The sequence below is a fragment of the Channa argus genome, chromosome 4 (assembly GCF_033026475.1).
Source record: "Channa argus isolate prfri chromosome 4, Channa argus male v1.0, whole genome shotgun sequence".
Classification (NCBI taxonomy): Eukaryota; Metazoa; Chordata; class Actinopteri; order Anabantiformes; family Channidae; genus Channa; species Channa argus.
In genome coordinates this window covers 5,040,832-5,057,430 of record NC_090200.1, presented here as the reverse complement: position 1 = coordinate 5,057,430, position 16,599 = coordinate 5,040,832, and the positions used below count along the sequence as shown (strand labels likewise).

At 43.6% G+C, this 16,599-nt stretch overlaps 1 protein-coding gene across 28 annotated transcripts in view; it reads left to right on the top strand.

Annotated features, from left to right (window-relative positions):
- Window positions 1-275: 275 nt before the first annotated feature.
- Window positions 276-16,599, top strand: part of LOC137125799 (protein unc-80 homolog) — a 40,773-nt gene continuing 24,449 nt past the window's right edge. For 9 of the 28 annotated variants that reach the window (XM_067501847.1, XM_067501834.1, XM_067501846.1 and 6 more), the window contains exons 1-21: window positions 279-762; window positions 1,282-1,330; window positions 1,673-1,829; window positions 2,522-2,862; window positions 3,138-3,261; window positions 3,363-3,427; window positions 3,710-3,852; window positions 6,292-6,565; window positions 6,726-6,860; window positions 7,007-7,307; window positions 7,525-7,665; window positions 8,539-8,807; window positions 8,904-9,236; window positions 9,330-9,461; window positions 9,875-10,022; window positions 11,176-11,226; window positions 11,721-11,869; window positions 12,695-12,858; window positions 14,590-14,688; window positions 14,955-15,163; window positions 16,310-16,416. In XM_067501847.1, coding sequence (XP_067357948.1) covers window positions 671-762; window positions 1,282-1,330; window positions 1,673-1,829; window positions 2,522-2,862; window positions 3,138-3,261; window positions 3,363-3,427; window positions 3,710-3,852; window positions 6,292-6,565; window positions 6,726-6,860; window positions 7,007-7,307; window positions 7,525-7,665; window positions 8,539-8,807; window positions 8,904-9,236; window positions 9,330-9,461; window positions 9,875-10,022; window positions 11,176-11,226; window positions 11,721-11,869; window positions 12,695-12,858; window positions 14,590-14,688; window positions 14,955-15,163; window positions 16,310-16,416 — 3,483 coding nt within the window. In that variant the 5' untranslated portion in view covers window positions 279-670. Of the gene's footprint in view, window positions 763-1,281; window positions 1,331-1,672; window positions 1,830-2,521; window positions 2,863-3,137; window positions 3,262-3,362; window positions 3,428-3,709; window positions 3,853-6,291; window positions 6,566-6,725; window positions 6,861-7,006; window positions 7,308-7,524; window positions 7,666-8,538; window positions 8,808-8,903; window positions 9,237-9,329; window positions 9,462-9,874; window positions 10,023-11,175; window positions 11,227-11,720; window positions 11,870-12,694; window positions 12,859-14,589; window positions 14,689-14,954; window positions 15,164-16,309; window positions 16,417-16,599 lie in introns of all 28 variants that reach the window. The other 19 variants (XM_067501854.1, XM_067501853.1, XM_067501852.1 and 16 more) reach the window with 11 other exon arrangements.

Below are 16,599 nucleotides of genomic sequence, written 5' to 3'. Positions count from 1 at the left end.
CTTCATTTCGCTGAAGTTTAAGCGTTCGAAACACTGTGCGACTCAAAAAGCAAGCTTTTCAAAATCTGACTGAACAAATAAATCTTGATCACACTGTGAATGTTGACAAGTGAACATTAAACCATAGTGTAAAAATGTAAAAATGTCTGGTATGTTAGTTTACACTTCAACCTTTATATATATTTAAAAAAACAAAACAAAAAACTACCTGTTGATGCTCAGCTGAAGGGGTAGATGATGGCGGGGACTGCACCTCCACCACAACAGCCACCAGTTCAGTGTTTTTACAGCAGCTGGGGTTCCCGTCACATTTTGGGCCCTTTTACTAGGACCGATGAGGGAAACATCTGGCCCAGCTGCTCGCTGCGTCTTTAAGCTCCGCCGCCGATCAACTGTCGCTGCCCGGCGAGGGAGGTGATGAAATCAGAGCTCTCTCTCAGTCTCCCTCGCCCCCACCCACCCTCCAGCCCCCCTGCGCTCTCTCCTTCTCTCTCTCTCTCGTTCTCTCTTTCTCCGTCTCTGTTGCCTCCGACCGGTCGACACAGACACTTGCAGCCATTTTACGCAGGACGAACCCAATCATGTCGTGAGGGGAAGCTCGCTGGTTACCTGGGCAGAGCCGGCAGCCGCTGTGCGTCCCGGTGGTCGCAAGCAGGCAGGTCCGGTCAAGATGGTGAAGAGGAAAAGCTTGGATGATAACGAGCCGGAGTGCGGGAAGGGAATACCGTTCCCAATCCAGACCTTCCTGTGGCGGCAAACCAGGTTAGCGTGTGCATCTGTGGCAACGGATAACAGGTGTTTGTCATTGGCGAAAATAAGCAGGATCAAGGTTTTGACAGCAGCCGCGGAGAAGACGCGGTCCGATCCACACGCAGTGGTGACATATTCCCAAAAAAAAAAAAAAGAAAAATATTGGATTGCTTTATTATAATTCACCACGTCAATGGGAAACCGTGTTAGTGTCAGTGAGCGTGTCAGTTCACCGGTTTCACTGACCGATATAAACGGAGGTGGGCTACATGTTTTTTTTTTGGTAAGATGTCAACTGTGAATGGAGACGGATGCAGATCGTGTGATGTCACACCTGTAAAACAAATTTACATAGAAAGTGGGCTAAAGAAAATGAGCGGTCCCTATAGTTGCTACAGTGGAATTATTGGTCGTGGTTGTGCAAAATCTTAGTTACAGTCTTAAAATATATTTTGACTTAAAGGGATTTCAAATCATAACCTGCATTTGTATTTGTATTACTTACAAGCACGTTTGTATTATATTTTTCAGTGCATTTCTACGTCCAAAGTTGGGTAAACAGTATGAAGCATCTTGTGTGGTAAGTCATTTCATAATGCCATGTGTATGATGATGGGAAATATTCACTCCCCCTCTGCAGTAATCTGTTTATACCTTAATCACCTAAATCAAGTGGGCTCTTGATTTTACATTTAGAAAATTAGTTTTGCCCTTTGCTTCTTCCTATTACCCAGAAGCCAGACCTTTGGAAACTCATATCCATAATGGCACTTCTCCAGATCCCTTCAGATCTAAACAGAGCTACCACCATCTCTCCCAGAGGCATTGCCTTGCTTGGGGCCATAAGAGACGTTAGTCAGAGAAAGAAGCTTTAGTTTCTGGCTGATGTCCTTTCTCTCCTTGTTTCTGGCTGCCTCCCCAGTCTTTTGAGCGGGTACTGGTGGAGAACAAGCTCCACGGGCTGTCGCCGGCCCTGTCAGAGGCCATCCAAAGCATCTCACGCTGGGAGCTCGTCCAGGCAGCCCTGCCTCATGTACTCCACTGCACGTCCATCCTGCTGTCTAACAGGAACAAGCTGGGTGAGGACACGCAGGACATGCATTGCCACCGCTTTAGGCATTTTATCCAGGTTATCCTCATTCACAAAAAAAAAAAAAAAAACACATAATGGATGTTCATTTAGACAGATACAGAACAGCCTGATCTCGCAGCCCCTGACAATTCTGGCTGATGGGAAGGAAATAACTAAATAATTAACATGATTATTTGAACAAAATGTCTTTCTGGATCATGTCATCATCTAAATACACAGAAAGGCAACTAGTAGATTAATATACCAGCTAATATAATAACTTTCAAGCTAATGTAATAATTAGAGAAGAACGAAATATCAAAAAAATGTGAATTGGTCTAGTAAAATTGTTAATGGGACTGCAGCAAGAAACTATTATTTATTTGCTCATCCTTTAACTTACTTTTCCAGCTCTAATTGATAACAGATGCTTTGCTTTTGCAATAAGCGCATAAAGGAACAAGCGGCAAACAAAGGATAATGTAATTTTATAGAACATTCTTATTTTGTTGACATCTTGATTCTTCAAAATGTCATTGAACGCACAACTGTCTAAATGATTAAATATTCCATTGAATGAGTAAAATAATTTTGGTCTAAAATGCTTAAGATACGTAGTATCACATTTCTCATGCTGTCCATTCATCACCTCCCTAAGTAGCACTTAAAATTAACCTGATGACCTTTAACCTCTACCAGGTCACCAGGACAAACTGGGTGTAGCTGAGACCAAGCTACTCCACACACTTCATTGGATGCTGCTGGACGCTGCCCAGGAGTGCAACCACGAGCCTAGTCTGGGCCATGGCTGGTCTGCAGGCAGCAGCAGCAGTGCCTTCCTCCAGCCTGTTGGGAATCAGGGTTCCTCCCCCGGAGCCCCTGGCTCCTGTTCCGGTTCTGCCCTAGGGGGGTCAGGGCCCCAGCACAGCAGTTCTTTGCTGGAGGATGATGAACATGCACGCACCAAGTTGTTCCACAAGAGCATGGCCACCGTGGAGCTCTTTGTGTTCCTGTTTGCTCCGCTTATTCATAGGATAAAGGTGTGTAGGTTTCGGTACAACTCGTACTTCCTTGGATGACACTATTATGGTAGAATACCAAGTATTAATAACTTGCTTGACACAGGGTTTTTAAATCAAATCGGAATCATGTTACAATAGTCTCAGTGTTACACCGAGCTAAACAATAAATCATGCTGCATCTATTATCAGGTAAATAGTCTTACTATAATACTGAACTGAAAGAATCTCACAGCATAAAGGATTTTGGAAGCCTTTTATAGATTGTTTTGTCTATAAATATGTCACTTTTTAAGGAATCAGACCTGACCTTCCGATTGGCCAGTGGTTTGGTAATTTGGCAACCAATGTGGGAGCATCGCCAGCCAGACATCCCTGCCTTTACAGCTCTTATAAAACCTGTCAGAAACATTGTGACAGGTGAAAGAAATCCTCACCAACACACCCACATATAAAACTACATTTCATTTTTTTTGGGGCTCTTAATTAAGAAATGTAATCTGCTTTGCCTGTCTCAACAGCAAAGAGGAATTCTCCAGTTAACAACCAGTGCAGCCCCTGTGGATCTGGCAACCCTGGTCCCATGGTAAGTGAGCTTTAGCTGAGATCTTGTCAGAATTTGCTTCCCATGTTGATTGAATGTGTTCAGGCAAGAGTCTATACGGCTTCTCCCCTCCCCCTTTCAATCTTCTCTCTGGGGCTGGCTGCTAATATTCATTAGCACCAGCCATCCGGGAGCATCAGTGTGGTTAGCCAGGGTCATGACATAAACCTCGGAGCCTTTAATGATCAGAATCTGTCTCTCTGTCTCCTCTGTCTGTCTTATCTACCTATCTACAGTATCTGTCTGTCTCTCTCCCACACACAGGGCTTCCAGGTGGTCTGCGAAGCCGCCCAATCTGATACCTCCTCCCCCGCATCAGGAGAGCGGAGCTGTCGTCGTGGTAACTCGGTTGAGAAAGGTGGCCCTTCTCAACAACCCCCACTGGTCAAAGGGCCTTCGAAGAAAAAGTGAGCGTCATTAATGAATTCGCCTCCAAGAAGAAGTGGGGTAGTTAGCATTTGGCCATGTGCACATTCTAAACTCACAAATCCATTGACGTCAACTATTTTGACCCAGAATTTTATATCCATAATTTGATTTAGTTTCCAGCAAGTAATTAATAGCTACATTGCTGTCTGTTGGGCTTCGGCAACCTATGATGCTGCAATTTAAAGTTCTATATGATTCATGGGAATTGGAAACAAGTTAAACGGCTCTTTCTGTGTGTGCTGTGTGTGACCTGTGCTGACAGAGCTGGTGCCAATATCTTGTTGATGGCTAAACCTTGTTTCCCTTTGGGATGTTTGCTGAACACTGCACGGCACAGCTCGTTCCACTAGCTTGTGAAGACCTAGCACAGATGATTAGCTCCTCCTTCCCCAGTGTAATGTCCTGTTCTAAGCAGTGCTGTCTCCTTCATCAGCACACACACACTCACATACACAGCCTTGTCCTGCTTGAACAGTAGCAGACCCGTCTGACATTTGCCCACATAACCAGGGTAATTATGCTGAAGTAATGTGCTACATGTGGGAGAGAGACTCTAATGCTGGCCGTGTCCCTGGCCTGGCATAACATGTCCTGGCCTGATTTGGTCTGCCCAAGGCCAGTCTGCCGTTTTTCAGTTTGCGCTGCCAGACTGGGGCTCAACCTGTGATCCCCTTGACTTGCATGAGGCAGTTTTGACCGACTTGGTTGACCGTAACTGACTTGACTGACATTGTTTACCAAAATTCCCTAAATCATGCAGAAGTTTTGTGTAAAACCCCCTCCTTATCCATTTCATCTGTGTGTCAGTGAGCTTAAAATAGCAAATTTTTTTAACAAGATTATTTAAATATTTATGAATTCTTCTATAAATGTCATACAGTGTGTTACTGCAAAACAAAAATGATGTTCTGCGTGGTCTCCCCAGACCTTTCCACAAAACATGTGCATCCTGCAAACCCTTATCTGGGTAATTATTATTATTTTTTTAAAGTTCATCATGGCAGGTCTGTCAGCATCCTGAATCACCCAACGAGTGGCCTGAGAGAATGAGAGTACTGTGGGAAAAGGCGTAGAGACGTTGATAAGCCATCCGCTGGTCGTCTCAGCTTATACAGTCAACCAATCACTCCAACGGTTCTTGCAATCTCTCTGACAGCCAGCAACTGACTGGGAATGAAAATGAATCCAACCCCCCCCCCCCCCCCCCCCCCAATATGGTTATATCCTCGTACAGACAAACACTGAGGGTTTTTGAATAATCAAATGGTAATGCAGGAAGGGAGAGATTTATTTATTCCTCTATCTTTTTGCATTGCACACTCAACAAAGACAGATTAATTGCTTTCTGAATGTGTTATTGGTGAGAATGTTAATCTGGTCTGTGCTGAAAAGGATATAAGAAGGATTAAGGAGAAAAGTGACATGAATGTAAATTGGAAATGGAGCAAAAGATGAGGGGCATCAATTATAGGACTAAATATTTTTTAGGTTTTGAAGTTATTGGACTTATGGATCCACAAAGGGGTCGTGCTGTACTGTTGGACCAATTTTAGTCCAAGGCGATAATCAAAATGGCCACAAAGTCTTTTTGGACTCGGAGGCCCCATCAGAGGTTCTATTTGTGTCTGCTCCTCAGCCCTTTTGTACCACGCCTCCCAGGTGTAATTTCCACCATCTGGTGATTAATGCAGTTTACTCATCCTGTGTTGCTGCATCACGCACCACTCAGAGCACTGCTGATGCTGAGGCAGTTTCCATGGCAACCGCTGGTTGCTGCATCTCTCCTGCCGCATGGAGCCGGGGGCTGGGCCGCTGCCTCTCGTAGGTGCCTGGGGTGGCTGTCGTCACTTGGTTACCATGGCAACCTGACAACAGCAGTAGGCAAAGTGTGTGGGCCAGACGGTGAAACATGATATAGCCTCCTCTGCTCTCTGTTCTCAAAGTGATTCATGTCGCCATCGACCACCCCTTCCTGCTTCGTTTTTTACAACAGCGACGATTAAATGCCTTCCTCTGTCTGTCTCTTTCTCTGTCATGGTATCAATATGTTTCTCCACAGTGTGGAGCGCCCTAAAAACTGCAGCTCACTAACCACTGACCTTCATTCCAGCTTATTTATAGTGGACTCACGTAGGCTAAGGTCCTCTCTCTCCTTGCTGCTCCTCCAGTGGTGCCGGAGGGGGGGCTTTGCCCTTGTTTACCATCCTCCTTTGACACACTTCTAATGAAGCAAAGTAGTAGGAGTTGATGATAGGGTGATATAACAGTAAAAGGCCATGATGTAGCATAATTGCTGTGTTTGGTGTAAGTTGTGACTAACTAGACTCAAATTGCTCCAAATTGCTCTTTTTTTTTGTTTTTTTTTTTGCATACATACTCTAACAAGTGAAAATACCCCTGTGTCTTCCTTCTTCCAGGACCTCAGCCCCTGCCGGCCTGCCAGCCTCTCTGGCCCAGCGAGCACGCTATGCCACCTACTTTGATGTGGCAGTGCTGCGTTGTCTGCTCCAGCCACACTGGACAGAGGAAGGCATACACTGGGCCTTGATGTACTACCTGCACCGCTTGAGGCAGATCCTGGAGGAGAGACCCGAACGCACCCCTGAACCCCTAATCACGCCTCTGCCCCGTCCACGCAGCAGCTCCATGGTGGCTGCAACACCTTCACTGGTCAACACTCACAAAACTCAGGTATTAGCAGGAGGACTATGTGGTAAGAATAGTAACTTTGTCGAGCAGATCTTCATATGTTAGTTAAGTGGATGATATATGGTAGTTTTTTTCTATGTGGGTCCAGTGGACATAATTTCAACTAATGGAACACATCACTGAAGCCGTATGTGTTTTAAAGGATATGAGTCTGAAATGCAATGAAGAGGGCAAATCATTGAGCACGGAGACCTTTGCAAAGGTGTCTCTGACCAACCTCCGCCGACAGGCAGTCCCAGACCTCTCCTCTGACCTCGGCATGAACATCTTTAAAAAGGTCAGACATCCAGATGGTCTTTTGTACATGCGTACACTTAATCAGTTTCTTTTTAATATATGTTAAATGAACGTGACAAAGGAAGCTGATGCTCAATGTCAAATTTACTTAAGAAACAAATGCTTTTCTTTTTCTTTTAATTTTAGTTTAAGAACCGGCGTGAGGACCGGGAGAGAAAGGGCTCCATCCCATTCCATCACACAGGAAAGAAGCGTCAGCGTCGTATGGGGGTTCCTTTCCTGCTTCACGATGACCACCTGGATGTCTCACCTACCCGCAGCACCTTTTCCTTTGGCAGTTTCTCTGGCCTGGGTGATGATCGGCGGGCTCTGGACCGGGGGGGCTGGCAGGCCACCATCATGGGTACGCAGATTGCTGTTCATAATGAAAAGAGATCGTATGTCCTCAGTAGGCGGTTTCACTTCCTCTCCCCTAAGCTCCCATTTGGTGAGTCAGAGGATTCTGTCTGGATCTAACTGTCAGCTAGTGAATTAGGTCAGTTCATTAACACTCATGACGTTGTCACACAAAAACAGCACCTGAAGCCAAGTCCTTTTTAAAATACGCTCAGCCAGCATTTTTTTTAGGTGTGTGTTTGGATCTGTGAGTTTTTTTGTTTTTTTATTGGACACCTGATAGAGTTATCTTTTTAATCCACTTCCAGGCAAATTCACACGGAGGGGCAGCACAGACACAGCTGCGGACGCAGACAGCCTGAGCGCCAAACACTCTCATTCCCACCACTCTCTGCTCAGAGACATGCCTGACCACTCCAACAGCCACAGCGATAACACCGTCAAAGAGGGTAAGGAGAAGGCAGAAATAGGGTCCATTGTGATGCTCCCCTAGTTTAATCACGTTGTGACCAAAAGGGGACCATTATGTAACCATAGCGATAGAATCAAACAAACAAATGCGCGGTGAACATTCTTATGAAACTTTGCACTGACCTACGTTTTGTTTGGCACATGAATGCCTCTTTCACTGACCTAACATATGAACCATGATAATGAGGGAGAGCCAGCAATTGACCAAAGTGACGGGATGCATGTTGTGTGAACACGGCATTTGCTGCTCACTTTTACCTTGTATGTTATGTTCTTCACTTGCAAAATGATTTGTTCAGAAAAAAAGGTCATGTCAACATGTCGCAGTAATATGAAAGTCAAAACCAAGGTGAAGGAGCAACTAGAGTAAATATTAAACATACACTTTGTTTTTTATTTTTTAATGAACATGAGATGACCACAGACATTGTCATCTATCAGCTTTAATAAAGTCAGAGCAGATACTGCTGGCTCCACTGTGGCCTGCTGAGCAGAACAGAAATAGGACAGGATTATATAACAGTAATATTGTTGTGACAACGATAATTTACATGCAAATAAACAGTGCTGGCTATAGAGTCTGCTCCACACCATCTCATAGGCTCTTTGCAGCATGAAAGACATATTATTTACTGACAGAAGATAATATTACAGGGAGTGGAACAAAAAATTTCAACCAACACGCCGTCATCGTCTGAAGGCTTTTAGTAATTTTAGTTTTTAGTAACGGTTTACTAAAACCTATTGCAGTTATAGTCAGAAAACATCCAGTACGTAGATTGAAATAGTAGGACATTTTGCTAATCACTTTAATCATTAAATGATCACATTCTTCTCTCTCCTGTTTACAGTTCGATCTCAGATCTCCACTATCACCATGGCAGCATTCAATACAACAGTGGCGTCCTTCAATGTGGGCTACGCCGACTTTTTTACAGAGCACATGAAGAAACTGTGCAACCCTGTGGCAGCTCCTGAGATACCTGTAGAACCTCTCGCCTGTGCCAACCTGCCACGCAGCCTCACTGACTCCTGCATCAATTACTCTTGCCTGGAGGAAGGAGAGAACATCGAGGGGACCAATAACTTTGTGCTAAAGAATGGCATGTTGGACCTCTCTGTGAGTGTCCAGTCATTTAATGAGACAGACAATGGTTTTTTTGCTTTTACAAATGCATAACTCTAATTTTAAACACGCCAACTTCACGTATTCCAGGCTGTTCTGCGGGCTCTGTATGCTGTTCTCACACATGACATCAGCTCAAGGATATGCGATGTGTCCCTCAGCATTATCGACTGCCTGCTGCAGCTGGGTGTGGTGCCTGGCATGGGCAAGAAGATGTACAAACCTGACAACAAGGAGAACCAGGAAGCGCGAGGCAAAGATGCAAGTGGTCAGTGTATTGGAGGAGGCGTGCAGGGCGGCGGGGCAGTTCCAGGTGCAGGAGCAGGTGGTGGGGGAGATGGAGGTGGAGGAGAAGGAAGTGGCGGAGGGAGTGGGCCTGGGAGCAAGGATGACGTGAAGAATAACAAAGATAATGATAAAAAGGTGCGTTCAAACGTCATATTTAAGTGGAGTGTAGAAACTGTAAATCTAGAGGATAGACCTGCACAAAAGCCCTGTGTCTTTTTATTTGAACAGGAAGAAGGATCCAGCCTCAGCACTCACCGCCTGGCTCTGACCATGCTGATAAAGATAGTCAAGTCTCTGGGCTGCGCCTATGGCTGCGGCGAGGGACACCGCGGACTCTCAGGAGATCGCCTCAGGATGCAGGTCACGCTCCTTTTCTCAACCTCAGCCGACGCTTCTTAGTGCATGTGTACAGTTTCCAAAAATCAGCACACTTTGCGGAGCCCGACTTTTTATTAATTATTAACCATATTGCTCGCTTGGAGTAATAAAAGTTTCATAAAAGTGAAATGAATCCTGCAAAGGCACGGGCATGGGTTTGTAACCTCACAGATTAAAAGCTGTGGTTCTGTTCGGAATTTGATCATTTTATTTTTCTTAAGTTTTAGAAAAAGTAGTATTAGTAGGAAGAATAATGATGCTGTCTCGACTAGTTATGTATTTCATGAGGATCAATGAAAAGTGCCTATAATAGCTTCCATAATTATTATTCATTCAAATGAAGTAATGCATACTATTTTTTTATTTTTATTTTTAATGTATACCTTTCCTTTCAGGCCCAGAACTGCCTGACCAGCCTGTATAAGCTGGACAAGCTGCAGTTTCGCCAGACAATGCGAGAGTATGTCAACAAAGACTCACTCAATAACATTGTGGACTTTCTTCATGCACTGCTGGGCTTCTGCATGGAGCCCATTACTGACAGTAAGTATGGTGTGTGTGTGTGTGTGTGTGTGGGGGGGGGGGAGGGGGGGGAGCCAGCAGTTTTCTGTGACACAGAAAAATTAAAGCACTGATTAGACATAAAAACAGGGGGAAGTATTGGTTTTGAAAGCAGAAAGTTAATATTCTGTTCACTAAGACTGCAGGTAATTACTTTTATTATTCACTAATAACAATTATTGTTGACAATTATTTATTTCAAACAATCGCCTAATCATTAAATCTCTTGTTTTAGCTTAGGAATGGGGGAAAATTCTAACATTTCCAGTTTGCGATGTTATAAAACAGAAAAGCTAAAAGTGGTTACATTCCTAGAGTTTCTTGATAAATGGCCTAAGCGATTGATCGACTTTCAACATATTGTCAACAAATATATAGTCAACGAATAATTTCAGCACTACTTTGCATATATATATATATATATATATATATTTACACACATCTTTTTGGGACGGTATTTTTTTACTATATGCGTCTAAGGTGGATGCTACATTAGGGATCAAATTAAAATAAATTGCATCGTGTTTTAGTGTAGTCGACAAAGCTGAATTGCACTACCACTGTCTCACCTTGCACTTTGACTCTGCATTCCAGCGCTCTCTGTGTTTATATGTGTCTTTCCCTTTCTCTGCTTGTCCGTGTCCCCTATTGTCATTGTCCTACCGCTTCCATCTTCCCTCTTTTTCGTCATCCACTTTAATGAGTTTATTCCTGCCTTCTTTACTCACTCATCCATTCTGTACACTTGCCAATCCAAAGCTTTGCCCATTACATCTCTGCTCAATCAGTGGCTTTATTGCTGAGCATTGAGACACATTGTACATGCCAATTCAGTTTTGCACTAAAATGAGGAAACATTTTGTAACTACAAGCATCACAATCGTATCAAATGCAGTAGTGTGCCATTGGCAAGTTACCGAACTGATGAGTGTTTTAATTCTGAAAGTGAACAGGGCACTTTGTTTAGTTTTATGGTGTGTGTGTGTGTATTATTTTTACACGTGGCAGTCTGTGTTTATGCTTCTTGAGTTCACCTCTATCCAGAGGTGGGGTGCCACGTCCTTTGTGACATCGCGTACGTGTCTGTGCTGGCCTGATGTCAATCAACTTGTGCCCCGCCTCTTTTCTCTTGCAGAGTACGGCAGTGCAGGTGAGAGGTCCAGGAGGGCGAAAAAAAGAAACATCGGTAGATACACATGATCAATAATCAATAACAATTGATTCTATTAGCATTACGATGCTCACCTGGTCAGACCCTTCCCTAGGCACCGCTTACATTGCTGCACCCCTCACTGTTTCCAAAAGTGACAAAACTCGCCTGCAACTTCAAACGTTAGACTAGCACAATTAAATCTGATCATATAGAAATATTATTTTGCATAGAGGATCATTTCTATCAACTGGACCTGGGGAATAGGCCCCTTAGTATATGATTTTTAGCAGGCCTTAGTCACTTGCATGTATTCCTTATCCCCTCCCCGAATCCTTTTCAGTTTGCTTCTTTCCCATATGCTTTATGAACCCTTTTCCGTTGCCCCCCCACCCGCCCCCCACCCTTTCCCTGTTGTACGGGCTCAGTGTTTATTACTCAAGCTGGTCAGTCACCATTGATCTCTTCCCCCGCTTACTAAACCACCCCCTGTGTGATCCGGGTCTTTCCTGCCTCCCTGTTGCTTCCAGACAAGGCGGGCTTCGGGAACAACTTCACCACGGGGGACAACAAGTCTGTGGCCCAGAATATGGAGGCGGTGGTGGTGGGCTGCATGTTCAAGTCCCTCATAACGCGCTGTGCCTCGACCACACATGAACTGCACAGCCCCGAAAACCTGGTGGGTGAAGATTATTTTGTGATGTGCCCCTCTCCGTCTTTCACATCTCTGCTTTATGTCTTCCCAGTCTCTGGCTCCCTCCCTTTCGTGTTTCACAAATCAGTTGTGCAGCCACACGATTCAGACACTCTAACTTCATTTTGCAGGATGTAGCAGTTGAATTATGAATGGCTCATTTTGTACTGAGTTAACTTGAGCCGCCTTTGTTAAGGCTTCGTCATACATGATGTATTTGACCTGAGCTGTACTTTATTTTTTTCTGTGAGTAACAACAAAATTGTGAGAATGTAATTACTGATCACTGTTATAGCAGAGCCACCAGTGCATAAAGGCCCAAGGCCCTCAAGTTTACTGCTCTCCTACATTTTTGTAGCCTGGAAAGGTCATCGTGTTATAACCAGTGAAATGCTGATTAGTTCTTCCCATCATTCCTGTGTCTGTGGATCCCTCCTCTAAGAGCACTTATGTAACATGGCCACTATATGGTGCCTAAAAAGCCTCAAGTCTGGCATGACTTGTGAACGTTGGCGGGAGATGACACCCTTTTCAAGGCAGGCTTTATTATGGCACGGAATCAGATACCACCCACTCACAAGCTGGATCTGGTGCCTTGACACACTCAAGCTTGCTCCTGCTCAACGTTTAAGCGTCTGTGCATTTCCAAACGTATGTACTGTTAGATGCTAGCAGCAAAACAATATCAGCTTGATTTTAGATCCTAGCTGTGCTACATCTTTTTCCTCCACTGACACACGTTCTCGTTCACACAGCATTTCACTTCGGCACATACTTGGGCTCTCACTTTGTCACCCTCTCACTTTCCAGGGTCTGTACTGTGACATCCGCCAGCTAGTGCAGTTTATTAAGGAGGCCCATGGAAATGTGTTCCGCAGAGTGGCCCTGAGTGCACTCCTGGACAGTGCAGAGAAGGTCACTGCCACCAAGAAACCTGAAGAGAAGGAGGAGACCAAACAACCTGGACCCAGGAGGTACTGGCTAATCAGTGGCTGGAAATTGTCTGAATCAGATTATGATTTTTCTAACTAAACTAAACGTGACCATGTGTCCACTTTCTATGCCCTAGAGCAAAAAACCGTACCTCTTACAAGCGATGAGAAATAATGTAATCACCCTAATTGAGTGTGCGATGTTTTACTCTGACTTTTCTGACAAATCAGAGCTACGCTTCTCATCACGGCTTGGCTTTTTTATGTTTGTTTGTTGTACTGTCTGCATCTATTTCTCTGCTTGAGTGACTGATTTGATGTTCCTCTTTTCAAAATTGTGTGGCCGTAGCACAATGGGCAGCTCTGCCAACATGCACCTCTGTGGTTTTCACATCATTCGCCCGCCACAGTAGAAGTGGAAGTCACACGACACCACCGAAAGATAAAACTACCTCTGACTTGATTGACTGCAGTTCAATTTTAGTTTGAATAGATTTTAAATCTTTGCTTTGAGGTTATGTGACATGACCTTTAACCCTCAAGTAGAGGTGCCCAGTGTGTCGCATCCATGTTGTGCAGTTGTCCAGATCCACTGGCAGGACGTGGACTATAATCAAATTGATTTGTCGGGCGAGTTTTAGCCTAGTTATATGTGCACTAATAAAAAAGAGACATCTGTTTGTTCGGAGGATGTGATATTTTTATTTGTGGTATCCCAATAGTGAGTTGGAGGCAGTTAAAGGCACTGGTTTACGACAAGACACCAAATACAAACATCAGTTCGGTCGGTTAAGACGCCATCGGACATCACAGCAATATTTATAAAATTTGCACTGGGCTGGTCTTGCATGTAAAATTAGCATGCTTAGCATGAGTTTCCTCAATGGGCTCTGGTTTCCTCTCCAAAAGCAGTACTTGTTAGGTTTCTGTATTCTGTAGTCAATAGCCTGTGTTTAAAGTAGTTCAGGTGGTTTATATCTAACGTTATCCCACAGAATTTAGGATGTAGCATTCAGAAATGGGAATTACCATCATTTAAAAAAATTTAACTCAATTTTAAGTAGAACTTGAAGAACTTGCTTCCTTTGGATCTAGTCTGGGTAGTACATGTGAATAAATGCCACTAAACTTCCCTCTGACCTACCTATACTAAAATATTTCTCTTGTTCTTGCTAAAAAAAATGCCTCCAGATGACATCAATTGGAGGAACCTTCAGTTCACATTATGTCATCTCGTTGCATATACTATAGAAATTGTAATCATGGTTAAATCATGGAGTTTTTTTTCATGAGTGTGCATTTATACCCTAAACTGAGTGGACAGAAAGCAAGTTGAAAATTTAAGATTAATATCCTACAGTTTTAGAAGTTAAAATAAAAGTTTCTGCTGGCAAAGAAGCAAAGAAGAATACATAATTTAACATGGGCACGTGCAAACATAACAAAGATATGGTAACACCTTAAATACTTCACTGAAAAGTAAATGCATAATAATGTAAACAAGCGAGCCAGAAATTCAGACCATTACACAACAGATAAGAAATGTAATGGCTGATTTCCCCACAGGGATAAATGACGTATGGCAAGCAAAAAAACTGCTTTCACAGAGCAGTCACAGGTCAGTATGGAACAGACCGTTACCACGGGTTAGAAATATCACTTTAGGATTTAGTAAGAGATTCACGTGGGCTTTGTTGCATCAGGAGAATTCAGTTGGTGTCTGAATGAGGTGGCCTTAGCGCTCTGTCTGTGTGTCGGGGTGTGTGTGCGCAGGTCGGAGGCGGGTGTGTCCGGGGAGAAGGGTCAGGTGTCCAGTGCTGCAGATGAGTGTCGCAGCTACATCTCCAGTAGACCCCCCCAGACACCCGAACAGTGAGTCTCCACCTCACAGCATCTCCATATAGCACCATCTATGTCAAGCCCAGCTGCCATTTCTCTGCTCAAAAAAGACAAACTTTTAAAACTCTTCCTGTTGCTCCTCCTCTGCCTTCAATAAGACAGGCCACAGTGTTAAACACTAAATTGACTTTGAAAGATTTACAACTTTGCAGAAGCTAAAGTTACATTTTATTTGGTGTTTCTCCTATGTAAACGCTCAAATCCCCCTTCCCCTTCTGTGTTCCTTTGTGTACCTGCAGTGAAGAACAGATCCCAGGGGCTCTGCTGGGCAGGAAGGATTTTTGGAGGAAGATGTTCAAGTCGCAGAGCGCTGCCAGTGACACCAGCAGCCAGTCAGAACAAGACACTTCAGAGTGCACCACAGCCCATTCTGGCACCACCACCGACCGGCGCTCTCGATCCAGATCCCGCCGCATTTCACTTCGCAAGAAACTGAAGCTACCAATTGGTAAGGGTACCAACAAGGAACAAGTCTGCCTCTAAAAGTTTCTGTTCATTCTTCTCTTTTAGAGAAGTGTGGTGAAAAGGCAGTGAGAGAGTAGTTATTATTCACACTTGCTTATCAAGTTTTATTTCAACTGATAAAACGTCTGATTCTACTAAAAACTATGGGTCTGACATAACTAACTCAACCTTGACAAATTAGTTTGAAAGCACAAACAGACCTGAATCATAACTGTAATAGAAAGATTTTAGCAACAGTAATTTGGGATAAAATGTATGACCATATTTTTTTTGTTTGTTTGTTTTGTTTTTTTGGTCAGTTTGATGCGCAAACACGAGGTTTTTCTTCACATTTTGTCACCATAATAAAGCAAATATTCTACACATATTCTGCGGCACTTTTGAAACCATAGGTGGAAGAAATGCTGTACAACATACAGGGAAGATTTGTTCTCAGTGCTTAACAAAGTGTATGAATAATTCAGATTTTGTAATGAGACCTGGTATCAGTATGCATTTTCATGACCATACTTCATGTACCTACACATGCTTCACTCTAAAATGATGTGTTTTGTATGTCTACCATCGGAACTGCCACGAGGCCAAGTCACTTCATCTCTTTGGTCTGTTTTGTGTTCCTTCTTGTGCCCTAGCATGCCGTGGGACTGCTCCTCTCACTCTCTCTGTCTTACGTATGTGGATGTGAACCCATCTTCACACACTGTCATGTCATGTTTGTGTTGTTCCATCTCTCCCAGGGTGCATGTTGTTCCAGACCTCGGTTAAATTGTGTTTGCAAATTACGTCAGATAGACGTAACAGTGCATTTACCAATACTCCTTCCAAATACTAAGAGACAGTAGGAGAAAGCACCTTTTTGTTTTTTGTTTTTTGTGGCATTAATGAATTCTTCTTTGTAAATCGTTAACCTAAATGTGAGCGTAAAATAATGGCGAACGAATTCGCTGCCACTGTGTCCCCCTCATTTTCTTTTGTGCAACCTTTGTGCATGTGGACCTCCCCCCTCGGACCTGCATGGACACATCTTTTAAATGTCTTTTTAATTTTAATTTTTATTTTTTATTAATAAATACCTTAAGATATTTAGCATTTATAGTTCATGTGCATTTATTTATTCTTTTGTCTGCAGGTAACTGGCTAAAGCGTTCCTCTCTTTCGGGACTGACTGACGGTGTTGAGGACTTGCTAGACATCAGCTCAGTGGATCGACTCTCCTTCATACGACAGAGTTCAAAAGTCAGTGGCAGTTAACAGCTTACTGATGCTGAACATGTCACGACCAGCTTTGCACAATGACTGTTTTTCTTCCTTAATGTTGTATTATACTACAATAGGAACAGAGTAATGGTCAGGGCTGTAGCTGCTACCCAAGACGTGTTCTTGGTTTTGTCCTTGTTTTGTTTTAGTTTTTTTTTTTTT